Source organism: Pteropus medius, unplaced genomic scaffold (genome assembly GCF_902729225.1).
Source record: "Pteropus medius unplaced genomic scaffold, Ma_sr-lr_union100, whole genome shotgun sequence".
Classification (NCBI taxonomy): Eukaryota; Metazoa; Chordata; class Mammalia; order Chiroptera; family Pteropodidae; genus Pteropus; species Pteropus medius.
Window position 1 is genome coordinate 10322594 of NW_024352786.1, and position 23380 is coordinate 10345973.

The following is a 23380-nucleotide window of genomic DNA, read 5'->3' on the forward strand; positions in this document are numbered from 1 at the left end:
GTGTTTGTCCTGCCTTGTAGATGGATGAGTCTAAAGAATAAATACAATAGTATGTATCTCTTCTTTGTAACTCTCCACACCAATCAGCTAGAAGTTCAGTTGTGTACAATGGGTACTAATAAATATTGTAGCTGATGCTTAGAATGAAATCCAAAGGAAATATACTCAGTGGCGAGAATCTCTCTGAATGACACCACACATGATGGATCATATTAAGAATTATGAAGGATACTCTCGATTTTTTGGTTTCATTTCTGAGTTAGAGTCTGTAATCACTCTTGGAATAAGACACCTGACATCTGGGCTTTGCTTTTTGCTTTGCGTGTATCCATGTCAAAGTCTTTGATATATTTTAGACTGAAAATGAGATTTCAAGGAAGTATTTCATTAGAAGGAGGTATTATTCCCTTTGAATTGTATCCAAAGCTGCAACTTTTTATCCTTTTATTAAGTTTCTATCATATAATCCTCTTTTCTAATTACACATCAGCCAACTCATGTTAATTTGCTTAATAAATCTTGCTTGATTTCAACACAAAAAAATATGATGGATACTAAAGCTATCAAGAAGTTATATAAATGTGTCTATCTTTAAGTTAATAACATCAGAGTTTCTTGATTGATTGTATGTAACTCGGCACCTATATATATTTTTGAGACACCTACCACAAGTTTTACATTTAGTTAAACAATACATAACCATTAAGGGCAAAGCTTAAGAGAATTTGAGCTGGAAAGAACTTTATCAAACCTAATTACATTATGAGTTCCAGTTACTCTGTAGAATTGCCTCATTTGCCATTTTAAAAGATGTGAGTTTGTACTTAATTTTTTTTGATTGTCTATTGCTACATTTCACCCAAAACTTAGTGGTTTGAAATTTGTTATTTCTCGAGAGATGAACCGACTTTTCCCAAGGCCATGCTAAGCACTTCCCCTATAATAGTATTCTGATGTCGATGTTTGATATAGCTTCTGCTGTTATATGCAAGGTATGTAATGCCTTATAGTTCATTATATTCTCTTCTTTCTCTTCTGTCTATTCCGGTGTTTAGAATTAGGAAGCACCAAAGCATTCTCCATTATTATCTTTATCAGTAAAAATAGGGATATTCTGATCTATTCTGATCTGTCTTTATTCTCAGTTCAGAATTTGGGAAGTTCAGGAAGAGTGCTATTTATGAAGTTACTGTCCATGCTCAACAACTCCTCATCATCACTTATGATTATTAACACTTGTTGAGCACGGTTCCAGACTGCTAGTTTAATCTAGTTATTTAGATTAAATGAATTAACTCATTTAATCTAAGAAAGGTCAAAGTAACTACACATTATAACTGGAGGGATCTGTGCTTTCAAAGTTGGCCACCATTAATCCCTCCCCTCCTTGCATGCACATGCCTCTCCTGACATCAAGAGATGTGGTCTAATTCTCCTCCCTTTGAATCTAGGCTAGCTCATGACTTGCATAGATAGAATGCAGTGAAAGTGACACTCTGGGACTTCTAAGCCCAGGCCTTAAGAAGACCAGAAGCTACCATTTCCTTTCTCTAGGAAGCCAACCCCCTGTGATGAATCCTGAGGTAAAATACTGAATGATGAGAGAGAAGCTGTAGAGAGTGAGCCCTCATGGAGGAGCACTGAGGAGCCAGACACATGAGCCTCCTTCACCCACTCAGCCTTGGCTGAATGCAGCAGTCAAATGCGCAACTCCAGCCAACACTTTGTAGGACAGAAGAACCACCCTTTTTCTGCAAGCCCAGCCTAGCCCAAATTCCCAGACATTTGTGAGAAATGATAAATTGCTGTTTTAAGTCACTAAATTGTAGGGTGGGTTGATATACAGCAATAGACAACTGAAACAGAAATAAAATACAAACTTGCAGACACCCTTTAAAATGGTAAGTGGGGTCACAGCTATGACATAACAAGAACTTTAAAAGATCTGTCAATGATTTATTAAACCATGAAGTCACCATCTATTTGTATATAGCATGCCTATATGGTCACAGTCATACTTTCTTTTAAATGTCATTCTAAATGAACCATCTTCAAAGGACAAATGATAATATCACCCCAAGACTTCGACTCTACTCTTATTCAGAGATAATTCTTCATTGAATAATAAAGATAATCTCTATCACCTGCAGAGATCGCATCTTTACTTTGCCTCATGCGTGATTAACAGTAGGACAATTTCTATACCCAGGCTTCATTCATTCCCCTGAGGAGCCTTCTCAACCCCTCACTCTGAGCCCCCAGGGTGGCTGACTCCTCTTTGGTGTCTCTTTAAGACTCTGCTCATATTTTAGCACAGTGCCCATCACATACATTACATTATTTATGTAAACCTCATGAGAGCAGAGACCTGCCTGTTTTGTTGCTGTGTTCTAAGCATCAGAACAGCACTCCATATGGAGTGCTTCATGCATATTTATTTACTGGTTGAATACGTGAATGAGTGACTATGCCCTCTTCCCTCTGGGCTAGATACTGTTTCTTGCTGTTGAGTATCCATTACCACCTTCTTTCATTCTTTCGCTTGTAATGTAGGGGCTGGAAGCCTGAAGTTTCTAGTTGTACTTTCTGTCAGGGTCCAAATGCAATTCTGGTTCTGCCAAAGGGATGTATCTGGAGGGGAAAGGATGCCAAGGACATTCCTCAGTCATCAGTTTTGGTGGCTGGCATGTGGTTTCAGCAGATGTGTGTGTTTGTAGAAACAGTCCAGCTATCCAGCATCTACTGGCAGTTGTGATACTAGCAGTGGCTTCTGAAGTTTCCTGCCCTCTGGGTTTTGGCTTTGGCAGTGTCACCTAGATGCCTGTCACTCAGACTCTTAAAATTAATTTTTCAGAGCACCTATTTCCATGGAGTATCTGGCATGGTTTCTGTTTTACTACTGAGTTCTAACCGATAGGCTTCTGAAGACTGCATTCCTAGAGGGCAGGATATGCCTTATTCATCTTTGAATACCTATACCTGCACAGTGTCTGGATCACAGATGCTAATAATAAAACTAATTATAAAGAAACTAATAATGATAAAGATAATTATAACAACAATAGCAAACATTTATTTAATGTATACTATGTGCCCAGCACTGTTCTAAGTGCTTTATAATTGATTAGCTTATTCAATAACCCTGCAAGGCTGATGCTATTGTTGTCCTCTTTTACAGATTAGGAAACTGAGGACAGAGAAGTTCAGCAACTTGCTCTAGAAATCACAGCATAAAATGGTGGATTGAGGAGTCAAACCCAGGTGGTCTGCCTCTCAAGTCTGTATTTGCATCTACTACTGTCTTCCTGCCAGAATAATTTTTACTGACGGACTTGAAGACACAACTACTATAATTTTAGAACTCATGCAGATATCCTATTGAATTTATTATAAAAATAGCAGTTCAGGGTATTCTCCTTTAAGACTCTTATCTTTTAAAGATGTCCCTGGGGTATCAAAACAGCTGTGTGTATATACATACACATATATTTTTTTCTGTACTCAACTGCATTTTTTTCTGATTACTCATTAAAACAATGAAAAAATAGGGAGCCTCAGAAATAATTAACATTATAGGAAAGGTAAGAAAAAATATGGTGAAGAATACTTGTAGGTTTCATATGAATCTCTTCATGCACATCTTTCTATCCCTTGTCTGGGAGCATTTGCTAAAGTAAACGGCCACTGGTTGCAGCAGCTGTAGGGGAAATATTTCTCTCTTTACTGTGTCTTCTGTCAAAATGGAGAACAAGCTTTTCTAACAAAAATCCAAAGATACTGGGGTAGAGAGTCAAGGAAGATGCAAAGCCAGGCAAAGTAAAAAATCTACTCGAGAACTGACCCAACATCTGATCACTGATACTCTGGACAAAAGTGCAGAACCCTCAGAGATGACCAGCGTAAATCTGGGTGGTGGGGGGAAATGTACAAAAATAGTGTTAGAGTTCCTTTTCCTCCACTCCACACGTCTGTTGACACATGGAGGGAGATCCACTCATACAGTAGCTCTAGACAAGGCCATCACTTACTCCTCAGGAGAGAAATATCTTACTCTTTGATGGATGCATTTGGAAGGAAAATCTGCGCATGAAGAGCCCAGCCCTTTTGTTCTCTCTTGTAAGTAAACCTGTCATTCTTCTCTGTAACTCCATAGTGGGAGGGGGCAGGTCTGTGCCCCGTCTATTGCTTATAGTGACTGAGAGGGTAAGTTTGTGGAATTCTGGGGTTCAGTATTGGAAAACCCACTTGTCTAGAGTTAAAATCCACATTCCCTAATACAAGTCCACAGCCCTTACCTGCAATTCCAAAACCCGCAAAGTATTGAAAACAATAAGTTTTCCCTAGTTCATCTGGCAGCAAAATCTAAAAAGACGTGACTCATTGGCAGCGAAACCTGACCTAAATTGACATGAGCTCCTTACAGGCCTCATTACTCAGAGTTTTGTGTCCCATACAATAGCCAGTAGTGGCATGTGCCTATGTAAATCTATATCTATTACAATGAAATAATACTAAAAATTCAAATTCTTAGTCACACTAGCCACATTCAAAACCTCAATAGCTATATGTAACTAGTGCTACTGTGTAGGACAACACAGATAAAGACCCTTCCAGCACTGTAGAAAATTCTATCGTACGACAGTGACTGAGAGTGGAGTAAATATTTCCTCATAAACATATTCATACTTGATGATGGGGTATTAACCCAGACTCCATATAATAAATAATATAAGCAACACTTCCTCCAAAGCTAAACAATTTGGAATTCCAAAATCTGATCCAACCCAAAGAATCACAGATAAGGGAGTGTGGGTCTGCGTCAGTTTTAAATCAGCAATAAAGGCAATTATTTTGGTTTTCTTTCTACTTTAGACTTTACCTGTTACTGACTGAATGTTTTTGTCCCCCAAAGTCATACACTGAAGCCTTAACCCCAAATGTGGTATTTTGGGGTGAGATCTTTGGGAGGTAATTAGGTTTATATGAGGCCAAAGGGTAAGGGATCCATGAGGGGGTTAGTGCCCTTATAAGAAGAGGAAGAGACACAAGAGCTCTCTATCATGCTACCATGGGAGACATAGCCTTCTTCCCTGCAATAATGGAGGCAGTGACTGGAATGATATAGCTATAAGCCATGGGACACACAGATTGCCAGGAGCCCCCTGAAGCTAGGAAGAGACAAGGAAAGATTTTTTTTTTTTCCCTAGAGCCTTCATTAAAAGCATGGCTCTTCTGACACTTTGATTTTGGACTTCTAGACTCTAGAATCATGAGACTATAATTTCCTGTTGTTTAAAGTAACTTGACATTGCACTCCTAGGAGAGCAAGACAGATTTTGGTATGGAGAAGTGGAGTTCTGCTGTAACAAATATCTAAAAAAGTGTAAATAACTTTAGAACTGGGTAATGGGTAGAGGTTGGAAGGGTCATGAGGTGCATGCTAGCAAAAGCCAAGATTGACATGAAAAGACCATTAATGGCAATTCTGGCGAGGACTCAGAAAAGAGGAAAGCTGCAGTGAAAGCTTCTATCTTCTTACAGAATACACAAATAATCACGAACAGAAAATAGATGGTAAAGGCCATTTTGGTGAGGTCTCAGACAGAAGTGAGGAATGTGTTACTGGACAGTGGAGAAATGGAGGTCATTACAAAGTAACAGAAACTTGGCTGAACTGTGTTCTGGAAGGTAGAATTTGTGAGCAATGGAACTGGGTATTTACCTGAGAGTATTTCTAAGAAAGCATTAAAGAAGTGGCTTGGTTCTTCTTGACTGCTTAAGGAGAAAGATGAATTGAGGAAGGAATTGTTAAGCGAAAAGGAACCCGAACTTGAAGATTCAGAAAATTCTTGGCCTATCCACATTGCAAAAAACGAGAAAGCTTGTTCTGAAGAAAACATTAAGATTGTGGTTTGAACAACCATTTAATAAAGAAATTAGTACAGGCATGAACCACAGACTACCCCAGCAGAAACATGGCCAGTTTGAACTGAAGAAGACAGAGACAGGATGAAACGAAGGATGGCTGTCAGACTTCTTAGATCCTATAGAACTGGACTATAGTGCTACTGTGCTGTGAATGTGAGTTATTCTTTAAGAATGATCCCCCCAAAGATTCAGAGATCATCAGCATTTCAAAGGTATGGGAGGGCAGTGTCCCTGGAACCTTGGTGGGTGACTCCCTCCCTACAGAGCTACAGAAGTGGGACTGCCACCCCAGTGAGTATAGGAGGCAGAGCATCAAACCAAAGAGGATTATTCTAGAGATCTGAGATTTAATGGGATTTGCCTTTCTAGGTTTTGAACTTGCTTGGGCCCCTTTATCCTTCCTTCCAATCTCTCCCTTCTGGAATGAGAATGTCTACCCCATGCCTATACCACCACTGTATTTTGGAAAGCACATGCCTTATCTGGTTTCACAGGTTTACAGCTGGTGAGGAATTTTGCCTCAGGATAAATCACATCTGGAGTCTTAGCCATATCTATTTAGATGACATTCAGATAAGACTTTGGGCTTTAAACTTTAGAGTGGATGCGGAACAAGTCAAGACTTTTGGAGCTATTGGGATGGGATGAATATATTTTGTACATGAGAAGTACATCAATTTAGGAAGCCAAGGGGAGAAAGTTATGAATTTAATATGTGTCCCCCAAATTCATATGTTTAAGCCCTAATCTCTAATGTGATGATATTTGGAGGTGGGGCCTTTCAGAGATAATTATGTTTAGATGAGGTCATCATGAGGCTGAGGTCCCCAAGATGCGATTAGTATCTTTAGAAGAAAAAGACCAGAGTGCATACTCTTTCTCTGCCACCTGAGGACACAGTGAGAAGATGACCATCTGACAATCAGGAATAGGGCCCTTACCTGGAACCAAAGGTGTCAGCACCTTGATCTTGGACTTTCCAGCCTCCATAACTGTGAGAAATAAATGTCTTGTTGAAGTCACTCAGTCTATGATATTTTGTTAAAATAGCCATTACCTGACATTAAATTTATTAAGAATTGGGGCAGGGAATAATAATATTATTTATCAGGCCCTCTTGAATTCTAATAATAGAGAATTGTGTAGGTTCCTCTCCTCTGCGTATTCATGGACGATTCAGGCTAATCACAACGGCAGATTTTATATGTTTTAGAATCATTGTTCGAAAGAGGTAAAAATGCCATTCTGGCAGAGAGACAGTGGCTAAATAACTAGAAAACTTCCAAAGATGAATAAAGATGCCACAGATGGGATTTCTATATTGAATGGGAGGTGGGACCAGATGAAGTCCAAGACTTGCCCATATAAGAGAATCTGGGACAATGCTATTGCCTCCCCCACACCAGTTTGTTCATTGGTAAGGACTGGTCTGATGCAAACAAGCTTTTGGACAGAAATATGTCCATTAGAATTCAGAACAGTCTGAAATTTCCTTGAGTGCCCCTAAGGCTACCTCTTGGTGGAGGTGAAGTGGATCAGGGCAGCCATGTTCCCTCTCTCCTACTCAGCTTCTCCTGGCTGTCAGGCTTCAAGAGTAAGGACAGCACTAAACCACTACTCTCAGCACAGAAATCTGGCATGAACCTAGCCTGGGCCAAAGAGCAGCACGAGAGATGTTTTGAATTCCCTGCAGACTCTACCTCATTTTATTATGCTCTATGAGTTCGGGCCAAGTACCATGACCTGGTGCAGCCTCAGTTTTCGCATCTGTACAATAATAGGGAGAACACCAATCTGGTGCTCTGGTCTGCTAATCTCACAGACTTTGAGGATAGAAATCTAAAATGTTGAATGAGCAACTGAAAATGGCAAAGGGACCAAGAAATACAAATGTTAGTTGCAAAATAGTCACAGAGATATAAAGCACAGCATAGGGAATATAGTCAATAATATTGTAATAACTATGTATGGTACCTGCTGTGTACTAGACTTATTGGGGGGATCACTTCATAAATTATATGAATGTCTAACCACTATGCTGTCTACCTGAAACTAATATAAAATAATACCGAATGTCAACTGTAATTGAAAAAAAATTTAAAAAGTAAAAGAAAAAAAGTTTAAAAAATTGAGTGAGTTTATATATAGGAAAGTAATTCTTCCATTCTAAAGATATGTATTGTCTTTATTACTAATGGGGAAAATCCATACAGCCTTATAAAGCAATACCAATTAAAAGAGTCCTTGGCCGGATTCTTAAAAATACTGCTATGAGTTCAACACAAAGCAGCTTTTATTTAGATCATAAATTGGATTTCCGCTTGTAAGGGAAAGCATGAGATAATGTTCTTCGTCTTAATTTGACAGTGGAGAGGCTCTTGAGTATTGTCCAAGAATCTAATATTGGATTGTACCAAAACACACCATTTGCTTCCTGAATTGTATCCATAAAGGTCTCACAGTAAAATGCTACCTCTGACAGAGCATTTACCAAGATTACAAGGCTTTATGTTCAGGCCCTAAAATATCTATCTCTGTTTTTTCTATTCAACATACCCTCAGCTCTCCAATTTGAATAAAATTTGAGGTCCTGCCCTATTGAAACTTCTCAGGTAAGCTTCACATTTCTGGTCTTTTAAGATTAATGTGCAAGCTGCTCAACTCAAACAGTGACCAGAGGGCATGATCAGCAACTCTCTAGTTTGCTTTTTAAGATTAATATATGTTAAAGCTTTTATTTAAAAAAACTAGAGAATTCAAAGAGTCCTGTGGACAGGCTTCAGAAAAATGACAATTTTGAATATCAATTCAATATTTAGCTCACGCGATTTAAATTCATCATTGGTTTTTATCCTAGAAATTACAAATGTAACAAAAAAAATTAACTATCGATGACATTAACAATTTTCACTGTATTTGAGAAACAATTTATCTAAAGAAAAACAGCAATTCAACTAGTTTTACATCAGCAGATTTAAATACTTCTCATGAGATTTTTTTTTTTCAAGCTCAGGAGAATTGAAAATTTTAAGGCCAAACATTTTTAACAACTCTCTCAAACACATTAAAAATATTCTGGCAATATTTTTGAAAACAACAATAGAAATTTGAGTTGTAGATTTTAAGTCCTTAAATAGGCTGCATATCTCCATGGTTTTCTTTATCCAGATTTAAGTAAAAATCCTGGAAGACATTTGAAATAAGAGGACTTTTAGAGTGTACTGTAGCTTTCTAAAGGCTTCTTTAACTACTAAATTCTGTGAAAGTGAGTTTAAACTGATAAAAGGCCAGTCGTATCCTCCCTGGAATGTACAAAGTCCTTCCAATACTAGTTAGAATTAGTGGATTACCAATCTGACTCATTCACCAACCCCCCTGGCATAATGCAAGCTTAACCTGAAATTTCTACTAATGCTTTTTTTCTTTTAAAACATAAATTTTTTAGAAAGTTATTTTTGTTGGTCCTCTCTGCATACTTTTAAGAAGCAACCTGAGCCTTGGGTTTTCAAATAAGTCTATCCAGCGATTGTTTGAGTGTCAACTTTCTTTTCTCTTTGTTGTCAGTCCCCAGACTTGTTGGAGTGCAGAAAAAGTTAGTCTCGGATCTCAAACATCTATTTGCGTCTCCTAAAAACTCATTTTACAGCTAAACATTTGTAGTTCCAGAAAAGAGCAAGTTTCTGAAGTTTTATCCAGCTCAAGTCAAATGCATCCTACTTTTTCTTCACTTACTGGTAAAGAAAGTTAACATCCAGTACTGAGAACTTAAAAGCAATGATGACCACAGAATTAACCACCCAGCGCTAAGCCGCTGTGATTTGTGAATGCAATAAATCAACAAGTTTTCACTTGGTGCCGACCAGGTGCCCAGCTTTAAGCAGGAACACGATTGAGAAGGCCAGGTTCTGGACTGGGGAGATCAAGCCCGGGACGCCAACTGTGGAGATGGACTCATCCTGGGCACCGCGAAACCAGTGCCAGGCTGAGCGCCAGCCTATCCCGGGACCCCGCATCGCGTTACCTATCCATGTCCGCGGGCCTTCGGTTCATAGGGTTCTGCTTGGTCCCTCAAGGCAAAGGGTACCGCTGAGAGGCGAGTCTCAGGGAACACATCACCTCGGACGGAACAAGTACCAAAGGAGGGAGCCTCCATTTGGGAACCTGCCGCACAATGTAAAGCAAGAACTACTACTTGCGTTTGCGATAACCTCGGAGAAGAAACCGCTAAAAGGAAAGGCGGCGGCAGGTGAGAGCTTCCAGAAGCATCTGGGACATTTCATAGCTCGACCCGGGGGAGTTACCAGGGGCTGAGAACGAGTGTCCTAGGGGAAGTCAGCAGGCAGAGCAAATGAGCCAGGGCAGAACAAAAGTGATTCAAATGAAATTCCCACGCACTCAGGGCAGCCACGGCTTTAGCTGGAGGAAGGGAGCGCGAGGGACGCACGACGCACCCGGCAGTGCTGCGGTCACTGTCTGCCGCTCCCGCCGCACGGACGGACAGAAGGACAAACAGACAGACACGATCCAGGGACTCACCTTCAGGGTTGGCGCTGATGAAAACCCGGACGCTGCGGCCGGCGGGCACGAGGTGAGAAGGCAGGGCGGTGAGGTTCCCGGAGAAAGCCGCCCGCCGGAGCGCAGAGTCCCGGGGACAGGGCAGCTTGGTGCCCGCACCGGCTGGCCACATCGCCCTTTAGAGGAATAGCTGCCACCTCCTCCTGCTCCTAGGGTTCCTGCCCGCGGCTCCGCGGAACAGCGAGGTCGATCCCCGCAGGCAGCGCGGCTCAGAGCCACTCCGAGCCCGAAGCGCCACTGGCGAGCTCCGTGGCGCACACCACCGGCCGACCGGGAGCGGCCATACGGACCCTCGGGTCCCTGTCGCTGCCGCCTCTTGTCCCTCTGGGCGTCCGCCTTCGCCTTCTGCCGGGGCTCAGCGCAGCAGCCGGTGGGAGCCGGAGGTCAGCGTGGCAGCGGCGACGCGCGCGGCACCTCTTAGCGCTGGGAAGCGCCCGCGCCTGTCGCCAAGTCCGCGGCCATCTCCCCGCCCGCGCCCGCCGCGGAAGGAGGGGGCCGCCAAGGAGGCGGGACCGAGCGGGCGAGAAGAGCAGAGCAAACTTTATCAACGAAAGGCGACTGGAGTTTATCCGGAGCTGCCTCCCGCGGGGCGCAGGAATAACCCACGGCTTAAAGGGCTGCGAGAGCTGAGGCCTCGGGCTTCCCACGTTTCTCTGAGGACGATCCCGAGCACTCGTGGCTGCCTCCTTTGTAGAGGGCAGAAAAAAAAATTAGCCCGAGAGTCCTGCCACTCCTTTACCTCTCCGAAAGGTCAAAACTCAGAATTTTCGGGAAGGCGTGCGTGTTGGCGTCTGTGCGTCTTTACCTTAAGTGCCGGGAATCTGGCCTCAAAGTTAGATACACGCACGGAGCCCGGACCCCGAGGGTCTGAAGCATCCAAACGCGGGACTGTCTCGAGGGTCTTGGAGGGAATGTCACCACCGCCCTCTCATGGCGCAGGTGGCCGCGCTCTACCGCTCCGCTCGCTCCTCACGCGTAGCAGAGCGGGGGTTTTTATAGCCAAGCCGCTCACGTGCTCTTCGCCGCGTGGTCGCGGAACCTTTCCAAGAGCGGATCTCTGCGGGGAACCCTCCCGAGGTCTCCCGGGGGTCCTTCTTCCTCCCGCCCCAGCCCATTCCCGGGCCATTTCACCAACACCGCGGCTCTCAATCCTGCCTGTCGGGAAGATGCCGGGAGCCCCGCATGGCGCGCCCTTGGGCCGGTTGGACTGATGCGGGCTCCAGGAAGCGGCAACCCGCGCATCGTCTCTCAAAATGCAAGTGGCCACGGATTGGGTCGGGGTGCGAGAGGTCACAGTTGGCGTTGGGTCGCTTTTCCAAGTTCATACAATGCGAGAATCGGTTCCACCTGACGCTGATCTAACGTGGCCAGAGCGGATGCAGGAGAGTGCTACCTGGGGTAGCGACGTGAGGTGGACTGCTTGAGGGGTCTGGCCTACGTCCGGGGTGACAGTAAATGCAAAGGGGCGCAGCTGTAAAATTGCCATCTTTGGGCCACAGGCCTCTGCACCTATTGAAATACTGCAAATCCCAACAGGAAGGAAGCCCTAGGGGAGGAGGGAGCGTTTGGACCCTTAACTGGAGTTTGGTCTCCAAACCCCTCAGTTGGAGCTTAAGGGCAGGAACTCCTGCTTTTAGAGGCGGAGAGCAGCTTCTTCAAATCTTTGAGATTGGAGGTGGGGGTGGGGTGGTGAGGCGGGGTGGAGGGGTGCAGGGTGAAGGCAGCTCAGCTGCAAGTTTCATCGTCTCACCTGAGGCTTCTGTAGTCAGCTCCCGGCTCACTCCAGGCCTGCACTTCTGGGCCCTACTGGTGGCAGTAAAGTCCAAGACACACTGCTCTTTGTTACCCCACCGCATCCCCAACACACACGTGCTGGGCTAAACTTTTTGGAAGAATTGAGTCTGAAGGATTTTAAAAGCTGCCCCTCCACTACTGAGAACCAGAGGACAAACAGCAATTCTAACTTTGTAATAATTTGATGCAACCGATAAAGAAGTCCTGAACATATGCAGGCATGTGTTCAACTGATTCTATTTAGCAAATTATTTCCTTCCCCTCTCTAGCCTCATTACTTACAGGTGGGAACATTCTCCAGGAGGAAGGATGTCTCTGAAAGCCCTCCTGATGTCCCAGGAGGTTTGGCCTGAGAACTCTGGAACAGGTTATGAATATACAGTATCTATTACAGTGTCATCCTCTATGAATATACTTATTACTGGAGAAAGGACCCAGGACCACTTTATGCATAATCTCGTTGTTCATAAGACACTGAAAAGGAGTTGCCAGATTGCCAAGGATGTGCCTTCCTACCCCCTCCCCCATTTATTTGGTGATTTCTGTTTTAAAAATCAGATTAATGTTTGTGTCTTCTGACCTTTGTTTCAGATCTCAAAGTGTTGCACTTTCTTAGGATGACTTTGGGATTTTTGGCAGCCTCTATAACCTAATTAACTGTTCTAGACAGGCTGAAGTTTAGTGTCTTCCGGTGTCACTCCAGACCAAGGATGCAGAGAGAATTTCACATTATCTGTGGGGCCATGCTTTAAAAGGCTCCCTGCACAGCCGGCTTTGTATCAGGTGGAGCAGGCTCTTGTCATTGAGTTATCAGGGATGTTTCTACCTGATCACCCATCCACCACACACACACACACACACACACAAGCACACACACTCTTCAACCTTTCTCCAGCCTGTCTCTTACTAAGATCTTGTATCCTAAAGCCAGAGAGTCATTCATTAGCATTTAGATGGTATAAGAAAAGAATAACTCATGGTGTTAACACTTTATGAATTAACTAGATTTATTACCCATCCTGGAGAGCTATTGGCTATACAACTACGGGTTGCGACATGTGCATGTGTGAGCGAGTGAGCAAGAGGGAGAGATTACATTTTCTCCTCTTCAGTAAATATTGAACTATTTGGTATTGTGACTTCTCTACACATGAGAAAACCAAGGCTCAAAAAAGAGAAATGACTTATCTAAGGTCATATAACTAGTTAATGCTAGAGCCAGGATCCAGGTATTGTGGCCCCTGTCTCTGTACTCTTTGCAACACACTTCTATTTTGAATTTTGCCTAGGTCTGGCCCTGGCTGACATCTTTTGTAACCTGGAAAATAGATGTTCACACCTGTGTTCACAGGTGTGGAAGGCTGGTTATCACTTCTGCTTTCCAAATAGAAAAGAAGGTCTATGGCCACAATATCACACAGGTCTAGACTTTTCCAACTTGTAGGTCGATCAGATGACAAAGACTTACAAAGTCCTTGTTTTCTTTGGGTCTTGTTCTTTCCTCACAAGACTACAGGCAAACCCATTTCATCTCTGAAGTTGGTTGCACAATTTAAAGCATCTAGAAATAGGAAGATAAAAGTACATGGAAAATGGACTTAGGACCATGCTTGTGATAAAAAACGGGTAATCTTTTCTCTTTCCTTTCCCTCACTGCAACTAGCAGTCCAGAGGACCACAGAGAGTTCCTTTCTTTACAAAACAATGGTCCTGGCCCTTGATAAAACATGGCAGCTTAAAGGTAAAATTACTGCTAGGTTCATTCTACTCATAGAGCTAGAAGGAACATTGTGGTCCTGGAATCCACCTCTCCTTGACGTGTAGATAATGCCCTTCCTACAAAGTAATTTTATAAAATAGGAGGAAGGAAAACTAATGTCTAGTGATATTGCTATACTGAGCATCTGTAAGGTAGATACTGTATTAGGCTTTTCATAGGTATCTCATTTAATCCTACTGTATCTGGGGTCCAGGCCCAACACCTCTTATCGCTTTGTGATCTATGTGCAGAATGCCAGTTTCAAAGTCAATGATATGCGAATGTACCTCACTTTCTTCCCTTCCTTGTGATAGCTGGTAGTTTTTCACCCATCTGCATGGTTGTATCACATGTCCAGTACATTTTGCTTAGATGATGGAGAAAGAGGTGATCATAAAGCACATAATCAGAACCCATATGACTGACTCTGCCCTAACAAAAGGAAGATCCATCACTCAACTTGTATTTGCCTACATGTACCCCACATCTGTGTACATCAAATATCCTGGCTTGGATGCTTCTGGACCAGTGTTCTGTATTTGTTCTATTGTGGATAGAAGTGGAAATAGAGCCCCTAGTGTTATAAAGATGACCAAACTAACATATCATGCTACTCTTATCTCAGGAAATCTAGCCAAGGGAGCCAGGGATGTGTTTTTGTGTTTCCCAAAAGCAAGAATAGCATCAGACTTAATATTACATTAATGTTTGTCCTGGCTCTCTGATTTCAATAAAAAACTATTTGAATCTGCTTTGCTAATGTGACAAATGGATTATACAGAGTCACTCAGAAGAGGTCTCTACTCTCCAAAGTTTCATCTCAGGATATAATCTAGACCATCAGGTACCCACTTGTTTACAAAATGGAAATTTTCAGTTTATGTGAGAATTTGTCAGCATAACAATATGGCAACAGAGATTGTTGAGTCAGAGGTGTCTGCAGCATGATAAAATTCACAGCAGCTTGGTTTTAAATAAAGTTACACCTTTCTGAAATTGCTATCTGATGTTTTCATGACTCAGAAATGCTAACTTTATATCCACCCCCTTCCAAATCTGTTTAATGTATTTTTTGATCAGTCTGCCTCTTACAACCTCTAAATACTCACATTGTTATGAGAGCACTATACACACCACACAAAGTAGAAAAAGGTAAGATAAGTTGCTTAATAAAAATGTATAGGTTACATTTCTAAATTAAATGATTTATTTTTGTTTTATGATTACCAACTTTGTTTCCCCTTCATGACAATCTCGAATACCATACCTTTAAATATCCTCTCTTGTTCCATCATCTGATACTTATTTGGAGAATTGCTTTTTACAAAGCAATTGTATACATGTTAATTCATTTTGATTCTAACCCTGTGAGAAGGTAGGTTCTGCATTTACTATACTCCTCCCATTTTTTTTAATATAAAAAAGCCAATCAAGAGATTTTAGTGGCATGTCCAAGTTCACCCAGTTAGTGGATGGCACAGCCAGTATCAAAACTAGATTTCTGAATGCCAAACTGTAGACTAATTACAAGATACCTATGACCACCAACTTATAATAAGATCCATTTGGCCAAATCGATGAACACCATTTGTACCTTTCTATAAAATGTGTACTGGCTATTAAGTAAACCAAACAATATAGGATATAGAACACTCTGTTTGGATGGCAATATTAGCTGCATTGCCTGTGTACATTGTTTTTTGTATTTCAATTGAGGAAAAGCTAAATTCCATACCTTTTAATTTTGTTAACAGCTCAATTTTGCAGATGAGTACAAGAGGCTCAGAGAGTTTAAATGACTTGTCTCAATTCAGATGGCTAGCAAGTGGCAAAGGTAGAATGTGAACCAAATTTATTTCACTGTTATATAGATGCTGTCTTTCTACCATGCAACACTAAATCCACATGAATAAGAAAAATCTTCCCTTTACAGCAATCTGACATAGCCTAAATATCCTAAATATATTGCTCAGGTCAATCATTGTATTTTTCTCATTGTTTAAATGCTTGTATTTAGCTAGAATAGTGTTAAGCTTGAATGTATGTTGAGTTTACTTTTATTTCTGAAATACTTTAACGAGACAAAGTGTTTTTCTTGGGTAGTTTTTCCTGCAAAAATTAAATATAGGTGACAATTCTATCACCATCTCTCTAAACATAATTCTATAGATTCTATTTTCTAAAAAAATTCTATGGCTTTGTCCTTTTCTCTTTTCAATCTTAAAGTGCTGCTTTATAATTGTTATTTTATAGAATTTATTTCTTTACAAAATAATGGCCCCTATCACAGTCCTTTAGTCTGAATTAGTTATATAGAGTTTCACTGTACATCTTTTCAGGTCACCTTACAATAATGTAAATTATCCTATTGAAATTTAAAAACAATATGCAGAAATTGACATATTATATACATTTCATTCAAGGTAGAGAATAGGTAGCCATTTATGATAGCTTTGAAGATTTGAAAACATTTACAAATCAAATGATTCAAAAACAGGTTTTAAATTCTGAACTCCTGGCACTTCTTGATAAGTATGGGAAGGCCATTCTGCTATCATTTGGAGCATTGGGAGCAAATTTCAAATTGAGGAGACTTATTTTCTTCCCCTCAAAATAAATATAGAATAACTTTTTATTATAAAAAATGTAATATATTTATCTTTGTTTATATATAATAGATAATTTTATTTTAATATATAATTGTATATAACATTTTTAAAGACACTAAGTACAGATATAATTCTGCATTAGTCAAAATTTTTTAGTGATAACTGAAACCAACAAGGAATTTCTTTTAAAAATATTGGATTTTATTGCAGAATACAGGGCAGGAATGGAATTGTTTGCCAACAAAAAGTGAAAAGTGGAATTCAAAGTGCCTTTAGGAAAAGGACGTTATTGTTTTTCTATGTCTCATCCATGGTTCTCTCTCAGCATCATGAACATCCTCGCGCGCGCTTGCTCTCTCTCTCTCTCTCTCTCTCTCTCTGTGTCTCCTGTGTGTACACACACACACACACACACACGCACACACGTACACACACCTTTTTTTTGGTAATTATTACTCATGAAGAAATATGTTTAATGCACAGATTGGGTCACATGAAAAGACTGGCCAACTCTTCTTTGAACTCTATTTTAGGATTTAGGGGACAGCAGAGTAAATTAAACATATTTGCGTTCATTTTGAAACCGTGTTTGCCTGTGGATATTTCCATTCTTCTAGAAACTTTCCACACCTCAACACAAATACTGAAGTCAAATCATGGTAGTTTGTCTTCAGAAGTAGCAGAAAATTATCTAGTCCCCCACCCCTACTATCAAAAAAGAATTGCTATGTGCTTCATATTAGTGAGGCCATCTTAGTATTCTTCTAATCTGACTTTTCTTTGGACAGAATTCTGTAATTATTTCATTTAAAAAATAGATTTTAAACTTCTTAATTGAAGTATGATTGACATGTAAAAAGCTCTATATATTTAATATGTACAACTTGATGAATTTGGAGATAAGTATACGTCATCACCATCAACACCAACACCATCAAGGCCACAGACATATCCATCATGCCCCCAGGTTTCCTCCTGCTCCCTTTATTATTATTATTCTTACTATTATTATTATTATTTTTCGTGTTTGTGATAAGAACACTTAATATAAGGTCTATCTTTTAAACAAGTTTTAAGAATACAATACAGTTTTGTTAATTCTGGCACTGTGCTGTATAATAAAGCCCCACGACTTATTTATCTTGCATAATTAGAACTTTGTACCCTTTGATCATCATCTCCTTATTTTCCCCTCTCCCCAGCTCCTGGTAACCACCATTCCACTCTCTGTTTCTATGAGTTTGGCTATTTTTGATTCCTCATATAAGTGAAATTGTACTGTATTTGTCTGTCTGTACATGGCTTATTTAATTTACCATAATGTCCTCCAGGTCTGTCCATGTTGTTGTAAATGCCAGATTTCCTTCTTTTTTAAGGTTGAATAATATTCCATTTATGTATATACCACATTTTCTTTATCCATTCATCCACCTGTGCACATTTAGGTTGTTTCCATATCTTGGCTATTGTGAGTAGTTCTGCAATAAATGTGAGAGTTCAGGCATCTCTTCAGAATTCCAATTTCAATTACTTTGGGTATATGATCCAGCAATCCTACTTCTGGATATATACCAAACTCATAATTTATATATTCAATACCATTACCACAATCAAGATACTAAATATACGTATCACCTCCCAAAATTTCCCTATGTTCTTTGTTTTAATCTTTATTTTATATTAGTTTCAGGTATACAATACATTGGTTAAACATTTATATAGTTTATGAAGTGATCCCCCTGATTAGCACCCATCTGGCTCTACACACAGCCATTACAGTACTATGTTCCCTATGCAGTAGTCTACATCTCTATGACTATTTTGTAACTAATTTGTACTTCTTCATCTTTTTACCTTTTTCACTCAGTTCTCCAAACCCTTTCCCCTCTGGCAATCACCAAATTGTCCACTATATTTGTGAGTCTGTTTTTGATTAGTTTGTTCTTTTTGTTCCTTAGATTCCACATATAAGTGAAATCATATGGTATGTATCATTCTCTGACTTATTTCACTCAGTGTGATATACTCTAAGTCCATCCATGTCATTGCAAATGGTAGGATTTCATTTCTTTTTATGGCTGAGTAATATTCTGTTGTATATATGGACTAATAACTTCTTAATCTAATCATCTATTGAAGGGCACTTAGGTTGCTTCCATATCTTGGCTATTGTGAATAGTGCTGCCATGAACATAGGGGTGCATAGATCCTTACAAATTAATGTTTTGGTTTTCTTTGGATAAATACCCAGGAATGCAATTGCTGGGTCAAAAAGTAGTTCTGTTTTTAATTTTTTGAGAAACTTCTCAATTGTTTCCCATATCTTTTGTGTTTTTTAAATAGCAACCTTCTTAATAGGTGTGAGGTGATACTTCACTGTGATTCTGAGTTGCATTTCCCTGATGATTAGTGAGTGATGTTGAGCATTTATTCATATACCTGTTGGCCATTTGTATGTCTTCTTTGGAGAAACGTCTATTCAGATCCTTTGTCCACATTTTAATTGTGTTGTTGTTGTTATTATTATTACTTTTAAGTCATATGAATTCATTATATATTTTGAATATTAACCCCTTATCAGATATATGGTTTACAGATGTTTTCTCCCATTCTGTAGATTTGTTGATTGTTTCTTTTACTGTGAAGAAGCTTTTTGTTTTGATGTTTTTCATTTATTTATTTTTGCTTTTGTTGCCTGTGCTCTTGGTGTCATATCCAAAAAATACTAATAGGAAAGACTAATAGGAAAACATTGCCAAGACTAATAGTAAAACAATCCTAAAATTCACATAGGCCCACAAAAGACTTTAAGTAGCCAAAGCAATTTTGAACAAAAAGAACAAAGCTGGTGATATCATACTTCCTGATGTCAAATTGTATTAAAAAGCTTCAGTAATTACAGTATGGTACTGGCTTAAAAACAGCCACATAGACCAATGGAACAGAATAGAGTCCAGAAACAAATCCATGTATATGCAGTCAACTAATATTCAACAAGGGATACCAGGAATACAAAATGGGGAAAAGTTAGTCTTTTATAAATGTTCTTAGAAAAACTAGATATCCATATGCAAAAGAATGAAATATGTTCCTTATCTTACACCAAATACAAAAATAAACTCGAAATGGATTATGGACTTCAATATAAGACTCAAAACCATAAAACTCCTAGAATAAAACATAGGGGAGATAAATGATTTTTAGAAATGATATAAACACTACTTGCTAGATTATAAGAGACTCCAGGGAGTAAAACTAAATATTTAGGAAATGATAAGTTAAAATAGAATTTTGTTATCTTCTCTGACTAATTGTGTTAATAAGAAGATGACACAATTTAACATAATCTAATATACGGTTAAACCATCTTTTGAAATCAAGTCATTGCTTTACATATGATTTAGATAGAAAAATAAGAAATCACCCATCTGTCCTACACAGAGTTCTTGGCTGAAAACAACAAACCTGGTGCAGATTGACTTAAGCGTGAAAGCAATTTATTGAAAAATTCTTAGATATTAACAGTATTGTTAGGAGGAATGGAGAACTAGACTTGGAAAATGGGAGAGGACCAGAAGAGGTCAGCTCATTGTGTCCACACCTAAAGTGTCACAGAACAGACATCTAGGACAGCATTGACATTGCTGAAGCCTCAACACTGCAGTGCAATGCTGCCATTACCAGTACCACTTGCTGGTATCATCATTGGCACCATTGTCTCTGGGCAGTATATATTGCCATCACTATTATCCCATAGAGTTCTTCACTGTGGTTTCTGGGGTTAGGGAGTCAGGGAGAGTGACTATCCACATCTAGACTTGGGCTGTGCAGAATTTTCTAAACACTGGAAAGGGGTTTAGAAGTTAGAGTGCCAAAACCCTCAAACATCTCTTCTCAGCAAATGTATGGTATACTTCTTCTGTTTTTACATGGCCCAGAACATTTGATGCTATGGACAAGAAATGAATTAAATGCTTTTTGTATTCCTAGTAATAAAATTAGAAGAATGATGTTCTACCTCTGTAAGATTCAGATGCCTGACAAAGTTCACCTCTCCTGGATTGCAACCAAGACCATAAATGTGATCTAAAAAGAATCTTCTAAGCAGCCAGACTATACATTACAATGTTCACACACTGACACTCACTCTCCTGACTCATGGGAGATCCCCAGAGGTTTTCTGTCAAGATGTCTTCACATTTACTGTACACACAATTCAAACAAGCTGGGTTTTCCTGGTTTGTAAAACCACAGAAGATTAGATAATGAATTGGAAGAGGTAGGGCTGCTATGTGAAAATGAGAAATGACTGTTCACAGCAAAGAGCTGGAAAAGACATGAAAGCAGAGGTGATACACACACACACTCACACACACGCACACACACACACACACACACACCACTCAGTGATCTAGGGCCCACTTAATTTTGAACAATAGAACTCTATATATCTCAAAATGGGACAGACAATGAATAGATCCTGAATTGAGATAGACTAACTTCAGGATATTGCAAGTACTTGGGAGCAATGTTCAGAAGCAAACAACTCGGAGAGTTTAGGTATAGAGACAGGTACTTGTGATATCCAGTAAACATCAAGTAGGTGGAGACAAATAGCAAATGAAGAAGGCAGATTCAGGTAATGTTCTCCAAGAAGAACATTGTAGGACTCTTTTACTTAAGTGCCTGCAGTAATGGTAATGGTAAAAGTAATAGTATCATTAACAGTGATAATAAAGTAAACATTTAAATGTCATTCATTGGGCTAGATATGGTCCTATGAGCTTTATAGGCATTCGCTTATTTAATCCCAAGCCATTATCCCTGGGAAGAAGGCACTGCTATTATTCCCATTACACAGATGTGGAGACTAAGGCAAGATAAAATCAAGATACTTGCTTAGATCACACATTTCAGATATGGTGAGTCCTGGACTTAAACGCAGGCAGACTGGCATCAGAATCTGAGTTTCAAACATTATGATATACTCCATCTCTAGATATTAGATAGCATACCAATACAATTACCCAAGCAAAAAAGAACCAGCTCAAGACCAGGAAACTAGGAGGAAACTCAGGTTGCATTACTTGTCTTAAAGGGAAAGGAAGGAAATAATATTCAATGAATGTTTACTCTGTGTTGCATTTTTTACCTTCTCTGTCTCATATAGCCTTCCATATGCTGTCTGATAGTATTGCTCATTTTATAAATGGATAATCTGAAGCTTAGAGAGGTTAAGTAATGTATCCATCCTCACAGATGAAGATAAAATGATGAAGCTGGAATTCAATCTCCATTCCTGACTCCATACTCTTTCCACTACAGGGGACATTGCTACTAAATAGTACAAATGCAAATTGTGAGAATGGCACATTTCCATTCATATATCCATCCATTTCATTTATTTGTTCATTTATTCACTCGACATTTTTTGAGTACTTATATGTTCCAAGGACAAATCGTTTTCAGGAAGTGCAATCTAATATGGGACTCCAAAAAGATGATGCCCATCGCGGGTAAGATCTAATGAAATGAGAATCAATCTGTTTAGAGATTTTTAAAACATAAGTAAACCCAGTAATTCAAGTACATACCTGAAAATACATTAGTTGACAATTTTAAAAAAGGGCTGCATGGAAGCAAAGGATCACGATGACCAACAATACAAGAGAAGGAATCTAAAAGGGATTTGATGAGCTCCACTTAGAAGGCAGTAGGCTATAATATCAAGATGTGGTTTGGGGGACAAATTGTTAAATGGGGTTTCTAATACCAGCTTCAACTCTTACTATCACTTCTCTAAGCCTCAGTGTCTTTCTCTGTGAAATAAACATAAGATGCTTACTTTGCGGTGGTGAATGGTAAACATTAAAGGACCTAGCACAGCGCCTGTTGCTCAGTGATGGTCATTATTGTTAGAAGAGAAACCCAGCTAGACTCACAGTTATTGATTCAAAAGGACATCATGACAGCAAAACTAGGTTAGGATTTTTAAACTTTGTAGTTTTTGTGATTTTTTGTTGTTGTCGTTAAAACCCATAGGGTCTAGTAAAAACAAATGAACACAATTAAACAAACCAATCAATTAACAACTCTTTTTGAGGTATTTTGGCCCTTTGTGTCTTGTTTTTGTGTGGTTGAGGACTAGGGTTTCAGGGCCACCCCAGTAGGAGCTGAGGATATTGAGTTTTACTCAACAGGCAGTCTAGCCAAGATGAGAAAATCTAGATAAGAAATGAGTTAGAACAACATGAAAAAGGCAAGAGAAGCACATTGTGTCTTGGGTCTCTGTCAAAGCAGAAAAAAAGATCACAGAATCTCAAAGGCAGTCTTGTAATTTGAAAGTGGAAAAACCATACTGTTTCTGATATTGGGGTTTAAGATCAGAATGGGGCCAAGAACAAGATTTACCATTAGATTCATGCTCAGTAGCTAGTAAATACCCTCTAGCTTGGAGATGGGGTCTCCAGAAGCCGGGGTAGGTAAGAGTGCAGGTACTGTTGAAGCTCTAAATGTGAACACAGAAGAGATCTGGGAACAGGAAGCACTAACTACTTTTTAGCCCTGTCGCTTGTATTTCCTCTCTAGGCTTTCATCAGAGACTTCTAATTGATAATTCTGTCTGCATTCTCAATTCTCAAGCATAGCTTTTCACAAATATTCTGTTCCTAACTTGTCCTGTCTACTCTCTATATTTTTCTTTTACAGGTGTACT

General features: G+C 39.8%; 1 protein-coding gene across 2 annotated transcripts in view; it reads right to left on the bottom strand.

Annotated features, from left to right (window-relative positions):
- The window catches only part of NWD2 (NACHT and WD repeat domain containing 2), a 139562-nt gene extending 128087 nt beyond the window's left edge, over positions 1 to 11475 (bottom strand). The window contains exons 1-2 of one of the 2 annotated variants that reach the window (XM_039848822.1): positions 11309 to 11475; positions 10465 to 11189 (exon numbers count right to left, since the gene is read on the bottom strand). In XM_039848822.1, the coding sequence (XP_039704756.1) occupies positions 10465 to 10615 (151 nt within the window). In that variant the 5' untranslated portion in view covers positions 10616 to 11189; positions 11309 to 11475. Of the gene's footprint in view, positions 1 to 10464 lie in introns of both variants that reach the window. The other variant, XM_039848821.1, reaches the window with a different exon arrangement.
- Positions 11476 to 23380: the final 11905 nt, after the last annotated feature.